The sequence below is a fragment of the Bos grunniens genome, chromosome 10 (genome assembly GCF_055505025.1).
Source record: "Bos grunniens cultivar Pamir isolate PY7600 chromosome 10, Bosgru_T2T1.0, whole genome shotgun sequence".
NCBI classification, from domain to species: Eukaryota; Metazoa; Chordata; class Mammalia; order Artiodactyla; family Bovidae; genus Bos; species Bos grunniens.
This window is the reverse complement of record NC_141174.1, coordinates 63,109,858-63,137,580: the sequence shown is the minus strand read 5'-3', so window position 1 is coordinate 63,137,580 and position 27,723 is coordinate 63,109,858. Positions and strand designations below refer to the sequence as shown.

General features: G+C 35.0%; 1 protein-coding gene across 2 annotated transcripts in view; it reads right to left on the bottom strand.

Moving 5' to 3' along the window:
• Positions 1 to 27,723, bottom strand: part of MDGA2 (MAM domain containing glycosylphosphatidylinositol anchor 2) — a 919,864-nt gene that overhangs the window by 417,244 nt on the left and 474,897 nt on the right. For both annotated transcript variants that reach the window (XR_015133654.1, XM_086318927.1), the window contains exon 3: positions 18,295 to 18,469. Coding sequence is in view for 1 of the 2 variants with exons in the window: in XM_086318927.1 (XP_086175053.1) it covers positions 18,295 to 18,469 (175 nt within the window). In the remaining variant the exon portion in view is untranslated. The remainder of the gene's footprint in view (positions 1 to 18,294; positions 18,470 to 27,723) is intronic.

Genomic DNA, 27,723 nt, shown 5'->3' with positions numbered 1-27,723 from the left:
ATAGTATGCTTTATACATGTTAATATCCCCAAGCCTAATAGGTACCCCACAATATTTACTAAAATATAGTTATAATTATTAAGAACTGTTCTTAGGGGACAAAAGTTTTTGTTTAATAGAGCTTTAATCTCTTCCATGCCCCAGCACTTACTCAAAATCTTCACTCTAAATGCTTTCTGTTTAATCTGAAGCAATCCTTCTATAAAATATTCAGAATTGAAGAATATAAAGATTCTGGTGGCAATTAAGGATATTTTAGTTCTATTTATTCATTTAGAAAAAAAGAAAAACCCATGAGACCCAATAAATTTGTGTCTTTATTGAGTTCATAATTTAGAAAGTCTCAGGGACAACATGAGAAGACACGGAACCATGATTTCTCAATTTTAACTCAGCATTTCAGCAAGTATCTTAACTATCTCTCCTGGATCATATTCTCTCTCATGATATGATCTGTGTTGATTTTGTATAACACTCTGTTTCCAACAAAGATTGATATAAAATCTGCCACACATACATCAGTTAAGAATTGTTTATTGAGTGAATACTGAATGGCTCACTGCACGTGATAACATATAAAGTAGAATTTTACTTCCACAAAGCATACTATTCAAAAGCATTGTTTTCCAGATGTCACCCTCTTATTGACAACATTGCTTCATACTTATAAAGAAAAAAAAAATAAAGGAAAGAAACTGAGTTTTCTAACTCAGAGTTTTCCAACTACAGCATAGCATCTTCTTGCAGTGAACTGCCACTACCAGAAGCTCTCTTTTCCCCAATGAACATATACCATCATTTAATTGACTGTATCTTTACTCTGAGGAAATTCACTGGCACACAATTGTTAAGCAGTTGTTTAAAAAAAAACACAGTAAAGAATTTACATATTATTAATATTTATTTGGCAATGTTATGACTAGAATGGGGAACCACAGGATTTAAGTTATATATGCTATTTATCAAGAATTTGGAGGTCATAAAAGAGAGGCCAGAAGTCTAAGGAAAACTAAACACTCAAATGCACATTCTAAATGAGATTAAATCAAGTAGTTTGATTTTGGTTCTAGGTGCCTCTCAGAAATTAATCTATCTCTCCACAAACACCTGTTTCTTATACCCTCCTGCTAGTTCAGCACTGAGCTGGTCATTTGGAAAGGACTAAATAACAACATAAGGTGATCCTTGCTCTCTGGGTGTTTAAAAGACATTCAGAAAAACAAAATTTACAGCTATGAATCATTATATAATACCTGTCAATGTACCCAGTAATATTAACACAGATCTGTAATTTTTATGTGTGATTCAACAATTTCTTCCGCACAATTCTGAAGTAAAGATTTTTCATAACTCATTTGATAACAAAATCTGATACAACTTGACTATTTTGATGACAAACATTGCCTTCAAATGATTTGAGTCTATATATAAAGTTCATTTCTCCCGCTTCATGTTTGATATAACTCAGGGTATAGAGAGGGTGATATTAATAGAATATTAATATTTTTCATCATGGTGATGTTACAAAAATACTGTATATTAATCATAACTTTTCTAAAAATCTGAAAAACTGAATTGTGAAATGGCCTGGAGGATGCACAAAACATACTGTAGACCTGTAGCTTAAAGAGGCTAATTGCACTATTTGAAGAATAAAATTTAAAAAAAAATGAACTTATAATTCCCAAGAGTGGAAATGAAGAAAGAATTCAAGCAGTCAGCAAGGAATCCTAAATGGCAGACAAGGTTGGGAAACTGGACAAAAGAGAGGGAGAAGGATGCAGAAGACACAACAGGAACACAGTGCGGAGGCAGAAGGAAGCCCAGGCTCCTCAGCAGAGGAGAGGGCCGAGGCCAGCTAGAACAGGCGGAAGGGGAAAGAAAAGAGACCTGGGGAGGACACTGGCTTGGGAAGATGAAGGATTACATGTCCAAAAGGAGGAGAAAAACAAGCACAAGGAATTTGGGGGTTATGAGTGAAAAAGAACAGAATGAATGCAGAATTTTTGGTGACAAGTTTTATGATGAACCCTGAATTATGAGAGATTGATCTGGCCATGATATGCATATAAATTCAAGGGGAGCACTGCTGCTGTAGGTCTACAGGAACCAGGTGTGAGGTTCCGATGAGGGACTAGAATAAAATAGTGGAGGTGGGATTACAAAACGGCATCTGTTACCCTTTCTCTAATTTAGCTCATTCTGAAAACTGGAAAAGATTTCTAAACGCCTTTCTTTATGTGTTCACTCCACATTTTGAATGTAACTTAGGGATGGACACCTGAAAATGTTTGAAATTGAACAAACCCTTAATTTACTTCATTCACAGCCATCTGGATGCCTTGAATACATATATGCTTCACAGTTACCTCATAAAATATGGATTTTATATACTAAGCCCAGTGACAAACCCAAGTGACAGTGAATTAAAAAACAAAAACAAAATAAATCTAACAAACAAAAACCACTGTACTCTTCTCTACCAAGGTTTAACTGCTTTCATTTCACTTTCAATTTAAGAGTTTGAAAGTAGGTGTATGTTTCAGATACTTCAATATTTGGTGTTCAGTCATACCAGTGGTGGCTCAGATGGTAAAGCATCTGCCTACAATGTGGGAGACCTGGGTTTAATCCCTGGGTCAGGAAGATCTCCTGGAGAAGGAAATGGCAACCCACTCCAGTATTCTTGCCTGGAAAATCCCATGGATGGAGGAACCTGGTAGGCTACAGTCCATGGGGTTCCAAAGAGTCAGACAGGACTGAGCAACTTCTCTTTCACTTTCATACCAGTATGGGACTTCCCAGGTGGCACAGTGGTAAATAATCTGCCTGCCAATGCAGGAGATACAGGAGACACGAGTTCAATCTCTGGGCCAGAAAAGATCCCCTGGGGGAGGAAATGGAAACCCACTTCAGTATTCTTGCCTGGAGAATCCCATGGACAGAGAAGCCTGGTGGGCTACAGTGCATGGGAACGCAGAATTGGACATGACTGAAGCAACTTGGCACACACACATAGCAGTTGGGACAGATGCTAAAAATGTTAATTAAACTTCTCCCTCTATCAAGAAAACAGAGCTAAGTCTTTCAAAATATGAAGTATCAAAGAAAGGTAAGATGTTTCATGTCCTTGACCAGACTGAAAAGAACTATTTTCTTTAAATGTCAAAGGAAAAATAATTAAATAAATTTGCTTTAATATTGGAGGTAGGAATCATTTTAATTTTAAACAACTTCTTAGCTTGTGTAAATCTAATCGCTTTTTTACCCTTTACAAGAATCTGTCTACCTTATCTTATAAAGGTAGCCAAGAATTAATAATTCAAATAATTTAATCTGACTCATGGTATAGACAGAGCTGCAGAAGCAAAGTTTGCTAGATTTTCTTGGGACTGTTATAAATTTGAGAGTATAGTACATTCTGAATAAATTTATAGAAACTACTAGTCACATAACAGCTTCATGTGCAATACTTTACTATTCAAACTTCTACTTATCCTTTCAGTGAGACTCAGAACTTTCTAGATTTAAAAATATGTGAAACAAATCTAATTAAACACCTTCATACATTTTCAGATTTAAATCATTTCATTAGTTCATATTATTTTATAAATATTTTGCTTTTTTTCTTTTTTTTAATGAAATATGTATGCAATCTAGATTTGAAAGTAGTAGACTTTATCCTCAGGGAGAAAACTGGATTCAGAGAGTCAATGAACTGGAACTCAGAACACTGAATGCCAATCTCAAATCTCTGGTTCACTCAGTAGGAACACGTCTGCCATTTGATTTTAGGCTAAGCAATTTCACAGAGATTTCTGTGGTCTGTTTTCTCAAGGGCCTTTTATTCCATTTAATTAATGAATTTATCATTTTGAAATGACAGATGAAACTTTTAAAAATACTTTTTAGATATGAGAAAGAACTTTTACTGCATTTGGATACAAAGACTTTGCTTCCACTTGTTGGTAAATATAAGCATAAAAATATTAACATAGTTGCTCATCAGAATATTCAACATTTGTGAAAAACATTGCTTTTGTTGTTCAATTAGTTAAGTCATGTTCGACTCTGCAACTCCATGGACTGCAGCAAACCAGGCTTCCTGGTCCTTCACTATCTCCCAGAGTTTGCTCGAATTCATGTTCATTGAGTCAGGGACGCCATCCAACCATCTCATCCTCTGTCGCCCTCTTCTCTTCCTACCCTATCTTTCTCAGCATCAGTGTCTTTTCAATGAGTCCGCTCTTTGCATCAGGTGGCCAAAGTATTGGAGCTTCAGCTTCACCATCAGTTCTTCCAATGAATATTCAGGGTTGATTTACTTTAGGATTGACTGGCTTGATCTCCTTGCTGTACAAGGGACTCTCAAGAGTCTTCTCCAGTCCCACAACTCAAAATCATCAGTTCTGAGCTCAGCCTTCTTTATGATCCAGCTTTCACATCTGTACATGACTACTAGAAAAAACCATGGCTTTGAATACTCAGATCTTTGTTGGCAAAATGATGACTTAATTTTTTAATATGCTGTCTCGGTTTGTCATGACTTTCCTTCCAAGGAGCAAGCTTCTTTTAATCTCATGGCTGCAGTCACAGTCTGCAATGATTTTTGGAGCTCAAGAAAAGAAAATCTGTCACTGCTTCCACTTTTTCCCCTTATATTTGTCATGAAGTGATGGGACTGGATCCCATGATCTTCGTTTCTTGAATGCTGGGTTTCAAGCCAGCTTTTTTACTCTCCTCTTTCACCTTCATCAAGAGGCTCTTTAGTTCCTCTTTGCTTTCCGTCATTAGAGTTATATCATCTGCATATCTGAGGTAGTTGATCTTTCTCCCGGCAATCTTACTTATCAGTAAGTAAGTTTGTTCAATAATTCAGTTTTACACAACTAACAACTAAGCAGTTAAATGCACTTGATTAATGCAGTTAAATGCAGTTGAAGTAATAATTGTATCTATTTTCTTGAATTACATAATATACCTTATGGAAAGACTTTCTAACTGATGTCATATTTCGTATCACTTTTATTTAGTATTTTTTATACACATATTCACTTTACTAGCCAGCCTATTCTTCAACCATGTTGTTTTTATGGCTATTTTTCAAATCTCTAACTAATTATTAACTTTTTTAAGGCAAAGGCCTTGTATTTTTTCTTTAATCTCTCACAATAGCTTCTAGTTAGAATGTTTTCCATATAGCAGGTCCTCAAAATTGCAAACTGATTGATTTTAATTGGAAATGTCTTCGGGTGCCTCCAGTCCAGAAAGTTTTGAAAGCTTTGGATTTTCAGAATCAGGATGAATGAGCAGAAGGACCTAAGGGCAGTAGGAACAGGTGCAGAGCAACTGAGAGAAAGCTGCTTCTAGCTACTTTTGTTGTGTCTATGGAATCAGGAAAGGATTCCTATAGATGCTCTGTGAATAATGCTTAAGAGGTTGTGTTTGATCAGTAATGAAGGCTTGATAAAGATAGGACTAAATTGGTTTACAAGCAACTCCTCCATTATGTTCTCTGAATAAGAAGCAGTGAACAGGTATGAAATAGGCAATGTTTATTAGGCATTTGGAGAAGGCAATGGCACCCCACTCCAGTACTCTTGCCTGGAAAATCCCATGGACAGAAGAGCCAGGTGGGCTGCAGTCCATGGGGTCACGAAGAGTCAGACACAACTGAGCGACTTCACTTTCACTTTTCACTTTCATGCATTGGAGAAGGAAATGGCAACCCACTCCAGTGTTCTGGCCTGGAGAATCCCAGGGACGGGGGAGCCTGGTGGGCTGCCGTCTATGGGGTCACATAGAGTCGGATACGACTGAAGCGACTTAGCAGCAGCAGCACCAAGGTGAAAAATAAGGTGAAATTAAGTAGGATGAAATATAATATTTTGCCTTTAGGCTACAATACAATTAACTGCACAAATATGTTAACAGAATATACATTTTCAAATGTCTATTTAAAAATATTTTTTCCACAAGCATAATTCAAATCAATACAGTGAAAATATTATTGCTTTATTTTTTTTTCAAAAGTCAAATATTTTTATTATCAAGAAAGTAAATTTCTTGATTATATGGATTACATTTCCAATTTAGACTATGAATTAGCAGATATCTAAAGTTTTTTGGGGAAATATTGACAAATTTAAATGGGATATGAAAGCCCACTATAAGTTAAAATATTTGGAAACTTTCTCATATCAAGAACAACAAATTAAGTGGAAATAATAAATCAGTTAAAAAAAAAAACTGCAGGGGGTCAGAATGCCATTGTTAAAATATTCTAAATGGCCACCTGAAAGAGAGAGTAGACATATGTTTGCATACTAAAAATTCTAGGAAAGGCATTGACATTTTTTTTAAATCTATAAAAGTGGCACAAAGAACTGAACAAGCACTTGTAAGTTGAAGATATATTACAGTAGCTAAGTATACTTTATGTAAGACTCTAAGCAGAAGAAATTAGATGGGTTTAAAAGGAATGTAATATATAGCTTTATCTGCCTATTCATATCTAAGATTACAGGAATTCAAGTATTCTCAGCATGATGTTGACACGGTTTGATAGGAGTCTCTACGTTCTCACTGTAGCTTTCACTGAAGGGTTTTTTGTGTGTTATTAAGTTCTTTTATTAGTAATGCTAATACTACTTGGGGATTAGATTGGTTATGTTTCCCATGAGTAAATAACTCTGATAAGCAAGCATTCTTCATTGGCAGCATACAAAAAAATTGCAAAATTCTGTCTTGAAATTTATTAACAGGCTAATTACCATGACAGCAACCCATTTTTAATAAGCATTGTAATTACCACATCAAACATCATTAAGACCTTCCAAATCCAAGGCTGATGTTTTGGGAAAAGGGGTGGTGCTAAGACAATTATGCTTAATGAGATTGACTTAAGACATTATTTTTCTTCCAGAGTTTGTCTTGCTACCAGAATCCCCATTAGTTGTTGTAGACCTCTTTCTAAACTTTGTTGTCCAGAAGCCATGTTGGTGAGTCTAATGCAAATAAACTCAAATAACTCACTGTCGATATTTTTTAACTGTGAAGTTTATCATTCTTTCTAACACAGGTAAATTGTAGTTGAAGAATAAATTGATAACATGTCATCCTAATTTCCCGTTAGTTTCTCGGGTAAAACAAATCGAACAGACAGAGACAAAAAAGTTTGCCACTTGTTCTGAATATAATGAAATGCAACAATCTACCTAAGTGAAATGAAAGTGGGTAGTATGTTCAGAAATGAGAAGGCTTACAAAATGTTTAATAGATATTGGGAAAGATTTGTCTCATGTGTGAACAGTGTCTGCACAGATGGAAACTTATTAAGCTAATGCCTCTGAATCTAATTTCTTTCTGATTTAAAAATATGTTTTAATCAAACCCTAACCTTTAAAGTTGTATGACCTCCATTACCCCGTGAGCAATACAGTCATGGCTGAGAATAAGTAAAAGAATTACAGAAACATATTCTCAAAAAATTGTTTAAATGCCCTTAAGAATCTCAAAGTAATATTTATTTCAGTATGAGAACTTCAAAATTCTGTGAATCTACTTTTTTTTTTTTTTTTACATAGACTATACTCTCTTCCTCCAAAGACAGATACTGTCTTTTGAGTGACCATTGCTTTTTAGGGCAAGTGAACCAGTATTAATATTAGGAGAATGCTGGCTCTCATCAGTAATTCTGAAGTCCTAAAATTATAATTTCTTCATTTTACATTTCACATAAACAGCAGATGGTCATTCATATCATCTGAAAACGTTAGCAGTAAAATCTTAACACAATATGACAGCCCACTTTGCAAATTAAGCTTTCTTTCTTCTAAACCCACCATTTGAGTCACTGTTGCCCCAAGCAGAGTTCTGTCTTCTGTATTTCTAATCAGACTGCTCACTTATTACAGAATATCACTGGCTTTCCCCTCTACTTATTTAAATCTATTGTGTCAAGAACTCTGAAGAGTTGTATGTTTTTTCAATTTACTAGCTAACATTAGTTTGCCACAACTTCATGGAAGCTGACAGAAGATGATTCCTGGGTCAGAAAAAAAGGACTTTATTATCCAAGTCTCAGATGAGCCTCCTGTCTTAATAAATTCTCTCGCTCAGTTTCAATAGGACCAATGTGAGAGGAGTCTAGATAAATGTTGTACCAGTTTGTGACACAGTTAAGGAATTCTGAGTTTAGGAAACTTCTGATCTTTAAAAGGTCCTGCTAGCAAACCTGCCTAATCTTTACCCCTAAGGGAGACATTGCCTTCAATATCCTGATCAGGAAGCAAATCTTCCTTCAGACCTGGAGGCAGACACAACCTCTAACATATAAGGCTGTCTGCTATACAAACAGCCTTGAAAAAGAGAGTTCAGGACAAAAAAATGCCAAAAGACATGCAGAAATGCATATCAAACCCCATCCTTCAAGTTTCAATGTAAATCCTACTTCTTTATGATCAGAGGCCACAGTAACATTTCACTATACATTTTTGGCTCCGTCTGACACATCATTCATGTTGTGTGGTGTTATGCATGTTATTTACTTTCTTGCTTAACATTTATGTCCCATTTAAATAAACTATATATTTCATGTTGTATCCTTAAGTACTTCAAACTCAATGAAGGTACAAATTATAATATTAATAAATCCCTTATTAGCCTCACAAAATTTAATGGGATTATATTTTGAATAGTCTCTCAAATATTTGTTGCATGAAGAAGGGTCAAACTTTACTTTGTAAATGTTTCATCCTAAACCACCAGTAAACAAATGGTTGTGAAAGAGTTTTACTCTATCAATTTTTTTTTTTTTTTTGGTTGGGGGGGATTAGTTAGAATATGGCAACAAAGTTCCCTATGCTATCTTCTATCCTTTTCTTAAAGCTTTTCAGTCAACTTTATAGGTATCAAATATCAAAGAATGTCAATTCTCTATGTCTGTTTCTCTACTATTGCCCTGTAAATAAATTCTTCAGTACCATTTTTCTAGATTGAGAGGGGAGGAGAGGGTGAGATGTATGGAAAGAGTAACATGGAAACTTACATTACCATATGTAAAATAGATAGCCAATGGGAATTTGCTATATGGCTCAGTAAACTCAAACAGGGGCTCTGTGTCAACCTAGAGGATGGGGAGGGAGATGGGAAGGAGTTTCAAACAGGAGTGGATATATGTATACCTATGGCTGATTCATGTTGAGGTTTGACAGAAAACAGCAAAATTCTGTAAGGGAATTATCCTTCAATAAAAAATAAATTAATTTTAAAAATATCAAAAGCATAAATTCTTATGGAGAATTAAAGAAAAGTGTAAATATAATTAGAATTGACAACAATCTTCTGATAAAATTTGGAATGAGATTAGTTTTCACTTCTAGGAGCTTAATAACAACGCCTCAAGGCAAAATCTTCAAATCTATATTTTATGAATTGAAAGTTATCAAATTATACATGCACATAAGTTAGAAAGTCAAATAAGTATATAAAACACAACCTCAAGTATTTCTAATACGCCAAGGCAACCTTTTCTAATGCATCTTGCAACTATTCTTGGTTTTGCCTTCATATTTATAGAAGTTTAACTGCTATTACTGGTGACTCAGAGGGTAAAGCATCTGCCTGCAAAGCAGGAGACCTGGGTTTGATCCTTGGGTCGGGAAGATTCCCTGGAGAAGGAAATGGCAACCCACTCCAGTATTCTTGCCTGGAGAAGCCCATGGACAGAGGAGCTTGGTACTCTATAGTCCACGGGGTCGCAAAGAGTCGGACACGACTGAGCGACTTCACTTCACTTCACTTCAACTGCTATTAACAGATTTTTTTTTTTCCATTTTCACATTGGCTTACTGATTTCTACCTGTTGAGAGAAGTTTTTTTCTCTCTTACATCAACTTTCCTCCTTCCCCATATTCCTTATATTTATATCCTACTTGTTAAGTGAAGTGAAAGTGAAGTCGCTCAGTCGTGTCCGACTCTTAGCGACCTCATGGACTGCAGCCTACCAGGCTCCTCCATCCATGGGATTTTCCAGGCAACAGTACTGGAGTGGGATGCCATTGCCTTCTCCCTTGTTAAGTCAACTGCTATTATTACCATTGACTACACAAGTCTATCTTCAGAGTTGATCTTGTAGTATATTTCAATTATAATTCATTTCAAATAACTTTTTTATGTTCATTAATAACACCCACAAGTTGTTTCTTCAATCATGTACATATCCATCATTACCATATTATCAACTTTTCTATGAGAAGTGTAGAATCCTTCTCTAATACATCAAATAATCCACCAGTTGCATCTCTTTTATGAAGACATCCTTCATGAAAGCTCTTCTGGCAGCTTCAGTCTGTCTTGAATGTTCTTGAGTTCCACAGCATAGCTATCATCATGGTGTTTTGCTTCAATATCACTTTGGGAGTCGATTCTATACTCTCTTATATACAATACCCTATATTTTAAATTAGTTTTGGTAGAACATTCATTAAAGTAGTGTTGAAAGAAAAGGAACATAGCAGAAAAAAATTGGAAATCTAAAAATGTCTTTCTTCTTTAATACCTGAAAAAATATGTCTGGTTGGGTGTAAAATTCTAGTTTGAAAACCACTTTCCTTCAGAATTTCAAAAGTTTTACTCAGACATCTCCTAGCTTCTTAACTTTTACTATGTCATTTTGATTCCTAATTCTTGATATATGATTATTTTGGGAAAAAAATGAAAAAATCATTGGAAATGTTTAAGATCTTCATTTTTTCCTAGTGTTTTAAATTGCAAGTGAATGAGTTTTGATGCAGATCTTGCTTACTCTATGTGCTAGACACATAGTGGGAACTTTGTAATTGAAAACATTTGTCTAAATACTGCTACTGCTAAGTCACTTCAGTCGTGTCCAACTCCATGGGACCCCATAGACAGCAGCCCACCAGGCTCCCCCGTCCCTGGGATTCTCCAGGCAAGAACACTGGAGTGGGTTGCCATTTCCTTCTCCAGTGCAAGAAAGTGAAAAGTGAAAGTGAAGTCGCTCAGTTGTGTCTGACTCTTTGCGACCTCATGAACTAAGCCCACCAAGGCTCCTCCGTCCATGAGATTTTCCCAGCAAGGGTACTGGAGTGGGGTGCCATTGCTTTCTCCCTGTCTAAATATGAGATAGTTTTATATTTTTTAGAAAATAATTTCTTAATCTCTATTTTTATTTCGTAATTCTATTCAAATGTTAGATTAGCTGGACAAATTCTCTAATTTTAATATCTTCTCCTTCTTCTATCCCTTTGATTGTTTTATTCTCTGTAAGATTTATTCAGCTTTATTTTCCACCCCTTTTATTGATTTTATATAGTAACATTTTTACTATTCTAAGAGTTCATTGATGTCCTCTGAAAATTCCTTGTTTCTATTTTCCTATTCTTGTTATATGATTGCAACATTTCCCTTTTTTCTCTGGGAATACTAATTAAAAAATATATATATATAACTGTCATTTACTTTGTAGTTCTGCTCCCTGCAGCATTTTTGTTTCCTGAGTTTTTTCCCATTTCTTTTTCTTGGTTTCTCCCTTGTTTTTTAGATGATTGTCTCAAATGTTTGGTCATCTGGCATACTCACACCTAACACTCAGTTATAAAACAGCTTATTGGTAGCTCTGTTGATCAACAGTGGCATTCACTGTGAGTGTATTAGCAGGGCTGTTTCACCAAGAATCACCTTGTCAGGATTTGTAGCTGTTTCTCCAGAGTTCATCAGTTTTACTAGATATGTTCTCCAATATTCCTACAGAAAGGCATTCTCAGAACCAAGTGTGAAAAGGGGTTGTGAAGAGTATATAAACTTACATTTAATAACTCTAATTAAAGAGTATATTGCCTTTTGTTTTTGATTATTTCACACTTCTTAGAACAAAGTTTCTCTGGCTGGACATATCATAAAAATAAATTTCTAGTCATCTGTAGGGATTTAACTAGGAAGTTGGTAAGAGAACAGAGATAGTTTGGTGTTGAACTCTGTGAAATGTGAAAGATCTGGGAATGTAACTCTTCTTATTAGATTTTAAACCACTTGTATTTAGACTGAATTACTCAGTATGCCAGCAAACTTGGAAAACTCAGCAATGGCCATAGGACTGGAAAAGGTCAGTTTTCATTCCAATCCCAAAGAATGCTCAAACCACCGCACAATTGCACTCATCTCACACGCTAGTAAAGTAATCCTCAAAATTCTCCAAGCCAGGCTTCAGCAATATGTGAACCGTGAACTTCCAGATGTTCAAGCTGGTTTTAGAAAAGGCAGAGGTACCAAAGATCAAATTGCCAGCATCTGCTGGATCATGGTAAAAGCAAGAGAGTTCCAGAAAAACATCTATTTCTGCTTTATTGACTATGCCAAAGCCTTTAACTGTGTGGATCACAAGAAACTGTGGAAAATTCTGCAAGAGATGGGAATACCAGACCACCTGACCTGCCTCTTGAGAAACCTATATGCAGGTCAGGAAGCAACAGTTAGAACTGGACATGGAACAACAGACTGGTTCCAAATAGGAAAAGGATTACATCAGGGCTGTATATTGTCACCCTGCTTATTTAACTTATATGCAGTGTACATTATGAGAAACACTGGGCTGGAGGAAGCCCAAGCTGGAATCAAGATTGCCAGGAGAAACATCAATAACCTCAGATATGCATATGACACCACCCTTATGGCCGAAAGTGAAGAGGAACTAAAAAGCCTCTTGATGAAAATGAAAGAGGAAAGTGAAAAAGTTGGCTTAAAGCTCAACATTCAGAAAACTAAAATCATTGCATCCGGTCCCACCACTTCATGGGAAATAGATGGGGAAACAGTGGAAACAGTGTCAGACTTTATTTTTTGGGGCTCCCAAATCACTGCAGATGGTGATTTCAGCCATGAAATTAAAAGACATTTACTCCTTGGAAGGAAAGTTATGACCAACCTAGATAGCATATTCAAAAGCAGAGACATTACTTTGCCAACAAAGGTCCATTTAGTCAAGGCTATGGTTTTTCCTGCGGTCATGTATGGATGTGAGAGTTGGACTGTGAAGAAAACTAAGCGCCAAAGAATTGATGCTTTTGAACTGTGATGTTGGAGAAGACTCTTGAGAGTCCCTTGGACTGCAAGGAGATCCAACCAGTCCATTCTAAAGGAGATCAGTCCTGGATGTTCATTGGAAGGACTGATGCTAAAGCTGAAACTCCAATACTTTGGATACCTCATGCAAAGAGTTGACTCATTGTAAAAGACCCTGATGCTGTGAGGTATTGGGGGCAGAAGGAGAAGCGGATGACAGAGGATGAGATGGCTGGATGGCATCACTGATTCGATGGACACGAGTTTGAGTGAACTCCGGGAGTTGGTGATGGACAGGGAGGCCTGGCTCGCTGCTATTCATGGGGTCACAAAGAGTCAGACATGACTGAGCGACTGAACTGAACAGAACTGAAATGTATAACAGATAAGTGATAATATTTTGAGGAATATTTTAATTGTTGCCAAAATTTTAGGTTAAAATTTATGTGCATTTTCCAGCAAGTATATGATGGATTTTCATTTTATAAGATTTAATTGCAACAATTAATATTTCAGTAGATTTATTTTTTAAAATAAGAACTTGCCAGTGATTACTAAATGTTTTTTAAAACTTATTTGTAGTCTAGACACATAAAATATATTTCTTTAATAACAATAAAATAAAACAAACCAATAAAACTTGCTTATATTAGTATCAGCTGATATTAATTCTCTATAAAAAGTGATAATCACATAGTATTTCTGGGACTTCCTTCATCCTGTATATTCTGCCAAATGTATTCTCACTTCACCACCACTGTCACAGTGTTACTTCCATCAAGATTTAACTCAAATATTGTTTTTTCTGAAATTTTCCTGGGCTGACATTTTGTCAATGTCTAATCAAACTACAGAAGTCTAATCAAACATTAAGTACAGTATCTATTCCACTATATCTTGTGCCTAGTTTTTAAATCATCTGACAGCTTAGTAATGTGACAACTTAAGACTGTAAGCTCCCAGTGGGCAAGGCCCATTATCTGTCACCATGAGACATTCATGGGGTCGCAAAGAGTCGAACACGACTGAGCGACTGAACTGTCTGACTGACACTCTAAAAGCTAAGTGATGTCTCCAATTCCTGACTTTTTTAATGACTCTATAATTCTGTACTGCATTTTATCCTCCATACTGACAGCTTTGATTCAAGCTTTCTTCAGTATGTTGAAGAGTGGTCATTTCCTGATCTATTTCCTACAAAATTGTTTTTCTGTCAACTCCTCTTCCACTTTCTCTATCACTGTTCACATGCTTGGCTATTGTTTTATTCCTTTATTATTGTTTTAGCATAGTTTCAGGGAGAAGACACAAAGAATGAATATTTTGAAAACAGTAGGTTTAAGTAGAACTAATTCTTTATTTTCTCTTAAACATATAGCTGTTAGTATTCAGACCCTCAGAAGCTATTTCCTAGCAAATGAAGAATTGTAATTGAGTAGCTTTGGGTCAGAAATATTTGTATAAATAACTAGGTAAGATTTCTTTTTTAAATATAAGTTATCTGGTTATGAAATCTGTTTGTTTATAAATATACTTTTTAAAGAAATTATATTCATTTTGAAATGCTTAGAAAGGAATCATAGGTCATGATAAACTGAAAAACAGGTATATCTTCTCCAAACAGTAGCACTGAGCAAACTATTTTCTAGATTGAAACAGCAAAGAGAATAATAATAGTACATTTGGTAGTTTCTTTATGGAACCTACAAGGTCCAATTACTACAAGACATTTTAGAAAATTATGTGGGAAGGAATTATTAATTTAAATTAAAAAATCTTCCCCAACTGATCAAAATATTAACACAGTATCACAAATATGTTTATATTACTATGTAATAAAATCACCTCATTTTATATCAATCAGCATTGTGGCAGGTTTCTCTTCAGAAAATAAATTTCCTTATCAGAATAAATTTTTTTTAGGATGGTATTAGCCATAAAATCTAGAAACTTACGATCACTGAATGGGGTTTAATGTGAGATATACATTTTTGTGGTTATGAAATCTCTCCAGGATGGCTATAAAATTGGTACTTTTTGGAAGATTTTTAAAAGACAAACTATCATGAGGAACTCAAGGCTAAGTTCTAATGCCATTTATTAGAATTTTTGCTAAATCTAAGCCATAGTCCACCTCAGCTGGCTGTTGCAAACATGATCTATGCATTCTATGCCTATACTATTTCAAGTTCTACCAATGTGGATGAACCAGTTTAGAAAAAGAAACAGAAATGTATAGTGTATTGATGATCCTAAAACTATGGCTTAAAGCATTAAAAAAAACAAAATTAGTCCTTTAGTTTCAGCATTTTTCAAAATTAAGGTAAAAGCACCTGAAGTAAAGTTGCTAAATTGTTTATGGTTTATAAAAATGAATTTCTAGTCAATCAACCAGTCTGACATCAAATCAAAATCCAAATAACAGATGAATCTTAAGACTATAAACGAATTTTAGATGTCAGGGTTGTCAAGTTTCAATCCAGCACTAATACGTTACTCATGTTCCTATTGACAATGATAGGGGAGGTTTTAAAGAATAAATATTCATGTAAAGAAAACATACTTGAGCCTAAAAACTGTAGATTATATATAAAACATAGATTCCCCAAAAGACCTGTCACATTTATTCAGAGTCCATATGAATGGACTACTAGTTTACATGTTATTCTCTGAATACATGTTATTGTCTCAAGTAATATAATTTTAGACAGCCTTCTACTAAATCCTTGTCATCAAAAATGTATTGAAAGTCGTACTCCACTATGGTATGCATCACCATGACATTTCACTCACACAACAAAGAATAAGATGATTGTCAAGTTCAGGTTGTGTGGGAAAAATCCCAAGTAGGTCAAAGAAGAAGGTAATAGAACTAGCACCTTCTAGCATGGTTTCCTGGAAGGTGACACCGGCCTTAAAAGACTAACAGGGCCTGGAGAAACGAGGTGCCTTGTGCTGTCAGTTCCCCCCAAGTATGCAATGTGAACTGAGATCCTGCGGCACAGCTGACTGGACAGCAGGGCCCTGAGCAAATAGAAAAGAGGGAGAGTCATGCACAGCAGTGCTGCAAAGGCTTTGCAGTAAGAAGAGAAAAGAAGCTTCTTTTCGAAAGTCTTTTAAAATGCCATTTCTCTCTTGTATTAGATTTTTAGTCCAGCAACACAATCTTATTGTTTTATCAAATGTATTGCAGTGGGGACACAACTCACAATCTCTTATTCAAAATTGTAGAGAAATGTTTTTCTGAATATTTCAGATTTTAGGAAAATATTACAATACATATTTCTTGTTTTATATAACACACCCAGCAGGCTCTGTGGCGATACTGTGTAATCAAACACATTATTTCCAGAGCAAAACATGATTGTTCAGATGAAGTAGGGTAAATAAAGAAGAGAAAGTATTTTCTATTTTTGCATTCAAGTCATTTCAGGTTAGATGTCACCACCAAACTAGTTCTCATCAGCTTTTGCTGCAAAAAGTTACCAATAATATTTAACAAAAGATCCATTCAATCACTAGAACTTTTTAGATTTTAGAATTGTGTCTAAGGTATCAAAGTTGTGTATTATAAAACTTCATGACCATAATTATAACAAAAATCACACGTATGTTCTTTCTAAAAGTTATATTCAGTTCAGTTCAGTTCAGTCACTCAGTCATGTCCGACTCTTTGCAACCCCAGGAATTGCAGCATGCCAGGCCTCCCTGTCCATTACCAACGCCTGGAGTTCACTCAAACTCACGTCCATCGAGTCGGTGATGCCATCCAGCCATCTCATCCTCTGTCATCCCCTTCTCCTCCTGCCCCCAATCCCTCACAGCATCAGAGTCTTTTCCAATGAGTCAAATCTTCGCATGAGGTGGCCAAAGTTATATTATAGAAGTGTTTGACTCATTTAAATTAAATTTAGTGCCATTTAAAATTATATATGAAGAAAACACTATACATAGTCTTTTTTAAAAGTGTATATTACCACAAATATTTGATTGGGGGGTGGGTGGGCAGAGGATATATTGTTCAGAAACATACATGTAAGCCCAACCAGAAGGCCCATAAGAAGAGGGAGAAAGCAGCCTCTGGGATACAGATGCCTGAGTTATTCCAGGTCATGCCTGAAGGTCTGGGAATTTCTAGAGGGATTGGGACTTGGGCTTCTCTTTCATCCTTTCCAGGAACAGTGAAAGCGCCTGAATGTGGAAGGTGAATCACAAATACAACCCTGTCACTCACTTGTCAGTCACCTGAACAATTACATGAGATGCAGCATAGGATCTGATCAACCACATGTAATTCCAATCACTTTCCTAACTATGCAACTATATCCTGTATTGAAAGAAAAAGAAAAAAAGGAAAGAATGAAAGGTGGGTAAAAAAATGAGAACGCCTCACTTGTTACTTACATCTGAATCACTAAAAATAAACATCTTTTTATTATAATACTAAAGAGTTAACAAATAAAATGTAAGTATTTGCAAAAAAGACAATGGAGCAATAGAAACCTATACCAAAAACTGAACTGAATGTAGGCCCTTAATTTCTTTTGGTGGGGAAGACAGTATTGAGACCAAGAAGATTTTAAATATATTCGCTAGCAGCCAAGAGCAGAAAAATGAGACCAAAAACAAAAATAAATCAACAAACACATTCCAGGAGGCTCAGCATCACCCTAGGTACTGATTACTTTTAACAGAATTGGATCAAAACAGAGTCTACACAGAGATTTTGGCCTTTTACAAGCCAGTTCAAGTAAGTTCACTCATGAAGTGCATTTTACAAAATAAGAATAACTGAAATTCACATAGGTTAACAAACCAGTCACCATATCCACAGCATGACTTTTTCTTTATACAAGTATAAATATGCATTTATATACTTATATATAGAGATAAAAAGTATATACATTCAACACTAATAGTCATTAATAGGATTTTCAGTGATATTTATTTTGTTTTAATCTAATTCTTAAATGTTCTATAATTAATATGTATTATTTAATCATAAAAACTGTGAAAATTTCTAATGGAGATTCTACAGGAAATATGCTAAATGAGCTATCTTAACGTTAAAGACGTCATTCTCAACTAAATATAACTCTATTTTTTTCAACAAACTCTAGTATTTCTCAATAGATGTAATAATAAAAATAGTTGTAGGAGAAAACATATCTGCAGTTGACTTAATTATAGATTTCTGGGACATTTACTTACAGTACACATCCACTCTGATTGACTTTATCGCTGGGGACCCCAGGCCATTCTCTGCTTTACAGTAATAGCGGCCTCCTTGATGTCGCTGAATGTTTGTAATCCTCAAAGTCTCGTTGAAGACACTTGAGTCTTGGAATCTGTCAGAGGCACTTCCTGCTGTTTTGGTCCACCTGATCTGAGCAAGCATCAACAAAGATTGTTACTTTAGGTTGGCTTTCTCACTGAAAAATTAAATACCAATTACTCATATGAAGGGAATTCCCTTGTGGCTCAGTTGGTAAAGAATCCGCCTGAGATGTGGGAGACCTGGGTTCAATCCCTGGGTTGGGAAGATCCCTTGGAGAAGGGATTGGTTACTCACTCCAGTATTCTGGCCTGGAGAATTCTACGGACTGTACAGTCCATGGGGTCACAAAGAGTCGCACACAACTGAGCAACTTTCACTTTCACTCATTTGGAGAGTTGGCATTCAGAAACTGCTACAGTGCCATTTTTGGCAAGTTATTGAAAATTAAGAAGAAAAGTTTATATAACAATAAAATTATAAAACTGTAAATGCAGTTATTATTATATAGTGCATATAATTCTAACTCAATTGCATAGAGTTCATCCATAGTTTCATCAGTGTGAAGGACAATAAAAAATATTAATATATACAAAGGAAGTTAAATATAAGTAGTACACTGGAAATATGGATTAGTTTCTTTTCCTTGAGCACCTAAAATTCTATTTTCCAAACTCTGTAAGGCATTTTTTATTTACCTGCATAGGAAAAAGAGGTAGGCTCTCACTTTCTTTTTGGACATGTTTCATTATTTTATGCAATATTTTCTATTTGATTTGGTTAATTAAAGTATATTACCAGAGTAGCTTATTGAGATTATGTGTAATTTTATACACGTGGTTGTTATGAATGATTTTTATTTCATTTTTATAGCTTTGCTGTAATAAGCCCACAAATAACTTGTCTGTTTGATAATTAGAATTCACTTTATATCAATAATTATTTTCAAAAAATGTGTAAACTTTTCCAAAGAGAACATTTCTATTAAATTGCCAAAGCACTTTGAATATCTAAAATACTCTGTTATAAACAATACTGTTCTTTGCAACACAGCTGTGTACATCAGATTTGGCTTTTACTAGAAATAAAGACTAGTGTTCAAGTAAACTTTTGTGTATTTTAGCTTATATAAACCTGAACAAAAGCCACGTGATGGTACTGTAAAGTGATACAAAACAGGATGTAAAAAGATTTAGTTTTATATCTCTCCTTCTCCCTGCTGTATAATATATTGCTTTATTTATTTTTAGGTTGTAACTCTGCTGATAGAAATCCTCTGCAAACACAAATGAAGAAACATAGACAAATGTAACTAAATAGTGGGTTATCAAAATTTAAATCATTTAATACTACTATTATTTATGCTATTTTGATACAATGTTAATTCAAACTTACGATCTAATGACACTAAGCAGCTTTAAAAAATTCTCCAAATCATTACAATATCAGTATAAATATATGCACGTTTGCCCTTAATTGTGTGTGAAATTAAAAATTTACTTAGAAATTAATGAAAGTTGAGTAATTCATAAAAATACATATCAAATATTTATCTAAAACTTTTTACAGAAAATATATATAAAAATTAAATGGGGTGATTCTTGATTTCAAGTAGTTCATAAGCTAATTATTAATATTATCATAAAAGACAAAGAATAACATGGGCACTGATTTGATAAGTACCATTTCCATGCAAAAATCTAGGGTTCTATTTTAACTTAAATTTCAAAATTTATAGGTAACAAAATAAAAAAAGATTAAAATGAACAAGCAAATTACATATTTTTGCTTTGTATATCCTATATAGATATATGCTAATTCTCTCTTATATATATATATATTTCTACCTAAGATGTAAATAAAACACAATTCCTATGAAATGCCAAGTTTTCCTTGACTATCACAATATGGTACCAATATTGATTTTTAAAAATAAACATTTCAGAATATAAAAAGTAAGTTCAGAATCAAAAGAATTATGGAAATGGCCTAGAAGTTTTGGATATTAAAAACATGATATTAAGACAATAATTTAGTTTTAGAATACTGTTATAGTACTGGTAATTGTCCAGAAATTGGGTGATGTAGAGAATAAGAGTGTGCATGTGTGTGTATGTGTGTGTGTGCGCCTGTGCCTGTGTGTCTGTGTGTTGGGGTGGGGTGGGGAGAGAGACAAAGAAAAAGAGTGAGAGAAGAAATTATGATATAGACTATCAAACTTTTTGATCTTAGAATACCTTTACTCTATTAAAAATTATTAATGATCTCAAATATCTTTAGCTATTTAAATTATATCTATTCATAATCAGTGTAGTAGAAACTAAGACAATGTTAAATTATGTGTTATTAACTCATTTTAAATCATTTTAATAAACTGAAGACATTAACTTAAGGAACACTTTTAATTTTTCAAGACAAAAATAATTAAGTAAAATGAATGGAATTGCTTTATAGTTTTGCAAATCTCTTCCGTATCTTCTTTAGTGAAAAAAAGCCGGCTAGATAATTATATCAACATATGCATGCAATCTGTGGCAACATGTTGGGGACTGGCTATAAAGGGAGTAGTATTTCAATAGCCTTTTTAGATAACTGTGGACAGTCTTCCTTGAGACTACAGTAAAATTCCGTCAGTGTTAGTTTCCTACTTGCAAAATAGAATTGAAAACCATATCAATGCCCTTTTTGCTCTTTGTGACACTAAAACCCATTGGTCTATCTTGCACTTTTAATAGATCATTTTCTCATGCATGATTTTGTAGCAACATAGATTAGTCATCTGGAAAATATGAATTCATTGAGTTATGAAGATCTTCCAGATGTTGAGATAGCTCAACATATAATACAATTCACATATACTAATATCATCAGTCTTCATGGAATAGTCTTCTATAAGGATTGGTGAAATTAGTGTATGTGCCTACCATGCTATCATGCTTCTGTTGGCAGATTTTCCAAAATTCTAAATTTTCTCTTAAATATGTGAAATTTATCATAAGCAATAACCATTGTTAAGGTGTTTTATTTGGGATGATAGGTTCATTTCATTCATTTCTGAGGAAATATTTGCCAAATACCCAAGTCTGAATAACCATGTATACAAAGCATCCTTTTAAGTAAAAAAAAAAAAATATTCTATAAAAAAAAGTGGGTAATTCACCACAAAACTCATTCATACAAGACTTTGCCTTGAGACAAACTCTGTACTTTAGTAAGCAGCAGAAATCCTTTTTAGGAATTTTCCATTTTGTCACTTAGGATATTAAAAATATAGTGACTGTGTTCTAAGATGTTAAAAATTAATACTGGAACTTCCCTGAGGGTCCAGTGGTTAAGACTTTGTCTTCCAATGTAGAGGGTGGGGGTTTGTTCTAGCACACACCTCAAAAAAAGACCAAGAGATATAAGACAAATTCAGTAAACACTTTACAAATGAAGCACATTAAAAAAAATCTTTAAAAAATGAATACTGATTTTTCTGATTTATCAAAAATAGTGACACTGATATTTTATTATTATTATTACTGTGAGTAAATAGTAGTGAAGTAGCAAAGAATACAAAGACTGCTAGTACAATTTGATGCCACAGCTTTGTTCTGTGCTAACAGGCTGCCTGTTTTATCTTCCTTTACTACAAAAGCAGTATAGTGAGAAACAACATTCTTCTTCATGAACTCCCTGTAAAGATCACAGGGTCCCCAGAGAGATCTAGGGACCACACAGGAGAACACTGTTAAGAGTACAGAAATATGTATATAATTTAGGATTTCATACAGGAAATATTTTAAATGAAAAGCAGAAAGAAAGCTTGTTTAGTAAGTGGTGTTGGGGCAATTGACTATATATCCATAATGGAAAAAAAAGCTGACTCTCTAACCCACCCTTCATATCAAAATTAATTCTAGATGCAATAAAGATTTCAAAGTAGAAAATTGAAATTTTTCCATAAGAAAATATGGAGTGATCTGTCTACAATTACTCAAGTGAGCAGGGCTTTTAATACAAATTCTAAAAAAAAAAAAAACCTATCACTTGATTAATATGTCACTCTTTTTTAAAAATTATATAAGACAATTTACTATTAAAAATGTCAGAATTCAGGGTTAGTTTCCATAAAATATACATATATATACAATATATATGTATATGTACATAGTATACTAGATGATGAGTAAGTTAATGGATAAGAAAAGAAAAGGGAAAAAACAGAACTACAAATTGGCATTATTTAAGTAAAGAGACGTTCAATTTCTTTCTTTTTAAAACTGTAAATCAAAGCATGAGAAACCAACTTTCACCTATCAAATGGCCACAAACACTATCTCATACCATCTTGTGCTGTTGAGGTTTCATAGCTGGGATTCGAAGGGTAAGATGGTAAAATCTTCCTTTTTGGAGCAGAATCCAGTAAATTATGTCAAAAAAATGAACACATTCAGACTTGGACTTAGCAATTATCTAGTTAAAATATACCTAACATTTGCACAAGAATGTATAAAATGTCTGTGTAATAGTACAACACTGAAAACAATACAATATCAAAAGATAGGGAAGTTGTGACAAATTAATTGACTCTAAAGCTGAATTGAATAGAGAAATGGGAAGAATAAAAATACAAAATATTTTATCAAGCTAACAAAAAATGAGACTATTCTCATCTGTGTAAAAAGAGTACATGTGTGTAAATGCATTTGCACATATATATTAATATGTGCAACATATTTGCATAATATGTTACTCCTGGAGAAAGAAATGGCAACCCATTCCAGTATTCTTGGCTGGAGAATCCCCATGGACAGAGATTGGCAGGCTACAATCCATAGGGTTGCAAAGAGTCAGACATGACTAAAACAATTTAGCATGCAGGCATGCACTAACATGTTAATAAATATTAATACATAAATGGAGCACATGAATACACACAAAATTTAACCTTGATTAATTCTGAGTGGGACTGGTAAAATAAAAGAATATGTAAAATATTCTTTTCAAAAATTTCTTATTTAAAATTCTTATTTACACTTTATTTTACTATGAACAAATATTGAATTTATTATAAATAAGTTTAAAAGAAAAAAATACAATGCAGTTGTGAAATATAATAGAAAAACCAGAAAAGTATAGAAAGAATACAAAATAATCACTTATGGAAAGGGTTTTTCCCCCTCTACTTAAAAAGATAAATAATGAAAGGAAATATTCCTGAGTTTTGGAAAGATAACTTTATCATTAAGGGGGTTTACCAAGTTATACATCTAATTGATGAGAAAAGAAACCTCTATACCATCCATGGAATTCTCCAGGCCAGAATACTGGAGTGGGTAGCCTTTCCCTTCTCCAGGGGATCGTCCCAACCCAGGGATCAAACCCTTGTCTCCTGCATTGCAGGTAGATTCTTTATCAGCTGAGCCACCAGGGAATCCCAAGAATACTTGAGTGGGTAGCCTGTCTCTTCTCCAGTGGATCTTCTTGACCCAGGAATTGAAGCGGGGTCTCCTGCATTGCAGACAGATTTTTTACCAGCTGAGCTACCAGGGAAGCCCATAAAGAAACCCCAGGCATACTCTGATAGAACTTGTGACCTCAAACTCTACAAAGGAGACTGTATAGGCTTCCAGGCAGAAGAAACAAACTATTACAATAAACTATTACAATGTGTTAGAGTCTGCCCATTCCCTGATGTTGATTTCTCCTTCTTCCACAGAAATTGAATCCCACAGTATTCATCAGGCACAAGGTTGCCCAAAACAAAGGCATTTACTATTTCAGCTACATTCTTGCCAGTGTGTTTCAAGAAGAAATATTCTTATAGGGAAGCACCCCTCCACATTTTGCTCATTTCAGCACATTACTGCTGTCTGCCATCTTGGACCCTGAACTGACATGGAATGAAAGTCAAGCACAGAGAATCTATAAAACAGAAGAATCTAAATCTCTGACATCATGGGAGTTTCACCTACCTAACCTGAACTATGTATAGTTTCTGGGTTTCTACATAGGAGAAAAATACAATTCTATCTTACATCATACTTTGGGAGGGGGGTGGTTTCTATGACTAACAGCCAAACTTTAATTGATAAACTTGGAGTGATAAGGAAGAACACATACACACGCACACACACACACACATGCACACACACCATAGAAATACTTTATGGATAATTCAACTCTGCATCCCAATCCTGATTAGTTCAGTAGATAGTAATTCATTAATTTTACAGATTAAATGTAGAACTTGAGTTGAAACTTGAGGTGTTGGTGGATATAATTCAGCTGTGAGATAGACACATGAAAGTTGCTCAGTCGTGTCTGACTCTTTCAACCCCATGGACTATTACAGTCCATGGAATTCCCTAGACCAGAATATTGGAGTGGGTAGCCGTTCCCTTCTCCAGGGGATCTTCTCAAGCCAGGGATCGAACCCATGTCTCCCTCATTGCCGGCAGATTCTTTACCAGCTGAGCCACAAGGGAAGCCCCCAAATACGGGAGAGGGTAGTAGCCTATCCCTTGTCCAGCGGATCTTCCCGACCCAGGGATCAAACTGGGGTTCCTGCTTTGCAGGTGGATTCTTTACCAACTAAGCTATCAGGGAAGCCCAACTGAGCTATGAGGGAAAGTGGATATAATTCAGCTGTAAGATAGACACATGAACAGAGATTTATACAAGACAAATTTAGATTCCATCATGTAAAAAAAAAAAAATCTGGAGTGAGGCAGACCAGTGAGAATTTAATGACTCCGCTCAGGGACTCAGGCTCTTTGAAACTGCCTGCACTACCATGTGCTGCTGGAGCTCAAGGCCCAGAATAGCAGCTACAAATCTAGTTTTCACAGCCCCATCCTACCAGAAGAAAAGAGGAAAAGACAAAAAAGTGCCTACCACATCGGCTTTACAGAAGGCTCTAGGATATTGCCTCAGGACACTGGCTCACTTCAGACAGACAGAGCCCCACCCATAGCTACCAGAAAGGCTGGGAAGTGTACTCTTTACCACACAGAGCTCCTGTCTCCCAGGTGCCTTCTAAAATCTAATTCTATAGCTCTGGGAAAAGAGGGGACGGGTTATTTGGGACAACTTGCTAGTCCCAAAGCAGGAATAAAATACATTCACTACTCAAATATGCTGCATTGTTAAATATGATTGTATTTAAACACTTTTTATTTCCATAAAAATAACATGTACAGAAAAAGAAAGATGTTACACTTTAGAGGGATACTCTTTATGGTAACTATATAATCTAAAGGAACAGCTTGGAGATACTCCTAGGCTGCAGATCATAACACTTCGCTTAGAGTCACCCAACTCTACACAGAGAATTTTCTACTTTGCTTTTTGCAAATAATGATATTTCTGAACATCATTATTTTTATGTAGTCTTAAATAAAATTACTGTTGACTAAAATAGCTTAAGAAAATGTTAAAAACCTAAAGTGCAGACCAGAGGATAGACCTAGGTGAATCCAAAAGAGTATATTCCATAGATAGTACAAACTCAATAAGCAGTTAGCCCTTGACAATTCTCAGACTTCTAGGTTCTCCCCTTTAATTAACATCTAGTGAATGAGGAGTTTTGTGAATTAAAGATGGTTTCTATCACGTGTCAAGGTGTTAGGCTTTATTCTCCTGTCTCTTCAGGTCAATCTATAATGACAAATATGAGCTTTGTCCCAGCCTTGTTCATATTCTGAAAAAAGATCCTTTATCTGTAAAAGACATCCAGAGAAAAAGAAAGATAAACATCATCTGATCTGCTATAATGATTGGGGTGATTTGCCACCAGAGCCTTTGGGCACTAAACAAAGCCAGTCATGGCTCTTGTCATTTCCAGAGTGATAGTCTGAAAAAGCATAAAGGTATGATTATGAGTAACAGTGCTCTTTACAGTTTTGAAAATAAAAGTTATCCTCTTATCCTGCACTAATATCAGGGAAAATAACAGAGAAAATATGTTCTCTTTGAGCTACTCAATACAATAAATAGAACTCTGAGTAGAACAGGACTCCAGATCATATGGGTTCAATTTTTAATAAACTGTATCAGTCTATTATAAATGATAGAAAAATGTCACTCTTGTTTCTAAATATTATACAAAAATTTTCTGTCAAAGCAACAAATTTTTAACCTGAAAACTTCTATAGACTGTGTGTGTGTGCTCAGCCATGTATATTTTCAACCCCATGGACTGTAGCCCGCCAGACTCTGCTGCCCTTGGAATTTTCCAAGCAAGAATACTGGAGTGGGTTGCCAATTCCTACTCCCTGAGGATCTTTCGAAGCCAGGGATCAAACCTGCATCTCCTGCACTGACAAGTGGATTCTTTACCACCGAGACACCTGGGAATCGACAACTTTTTCACTCTGTGCATGAACATTGTATTTTTCTAGCATGCTGACCAATATTAGAGATCACTGCTATCACTAATATGACTACTACTAAAAATAATTTAGAACTTCAAAAGATTCCTGCAAGTTAGAGTTACTATCTATTAATATTGTCCACATTGTGATAAGGAAGAATTGTTTAAAGTGTGTAGTGTGAATAAGAAGCTCAGGGAGGCAATAAAGAAAAGAGAGTCTGAACATCAACCTGGGGTCTTCTCACCAGCCAAAGAATAGAATGGTGAAGGAGAGGGAATCATTATGGTAAATGCATTGGAAACAAAAGGAGAATTTTGAGGTGAGGACATGGGTATTTCTGAAAATGAGATACGCCTTAAAACAGAGAAAACATTTTTTTCTCATCATTCTCTTGACTGTGGCTTTTCTTTTGAATTTAAACTTTGAAGACTTTACTCATCTCTTGTGAAAATAAGCAGTGAAAGATACTAAGTAAATTTTGCGTTTATCTTTAGCAATGTTGATTCCTACCTGTGTATGGAGAACTACAATAGGACCTGGTAGCAGTCTATCAAACCAAAGGCAACAGAAGAGGGTACATTTTGGTGCAAATGCTTTAAAAAGTGTTGGGGTTACTGCAGATTGCTTCGTTGAAGGCTTTTTTTTTTTTTTGTAGCATAACCAAGATATTAATCATGGACTCCAGACAACCAGTAACAGGATTTTACTTCTTTAAAAGTAAATAAAATGCTTTTTAAAATTTTATTGGTTGATTTTAAACCCATGACAGGCTTGAAAGGTAGGAATTTTTTTTTTTCCTATGTGTCTGTGCTTTTGTACACCAGGCTCCTCCTGAAATGAAAGTTCTCCTTTTTTCCTTCTCATTATCTAGTTAACTCCCTCTGATCCTCCAGAAATCATTTTATTAGAAAGTCTTCCCTCTCCCACAGAGCTCTATTTCATCCTGTCCTCAGTGTTGCCATAGCACCTTGCAAATCTCTCTGCCAGAGTACTCATATGTGTCAT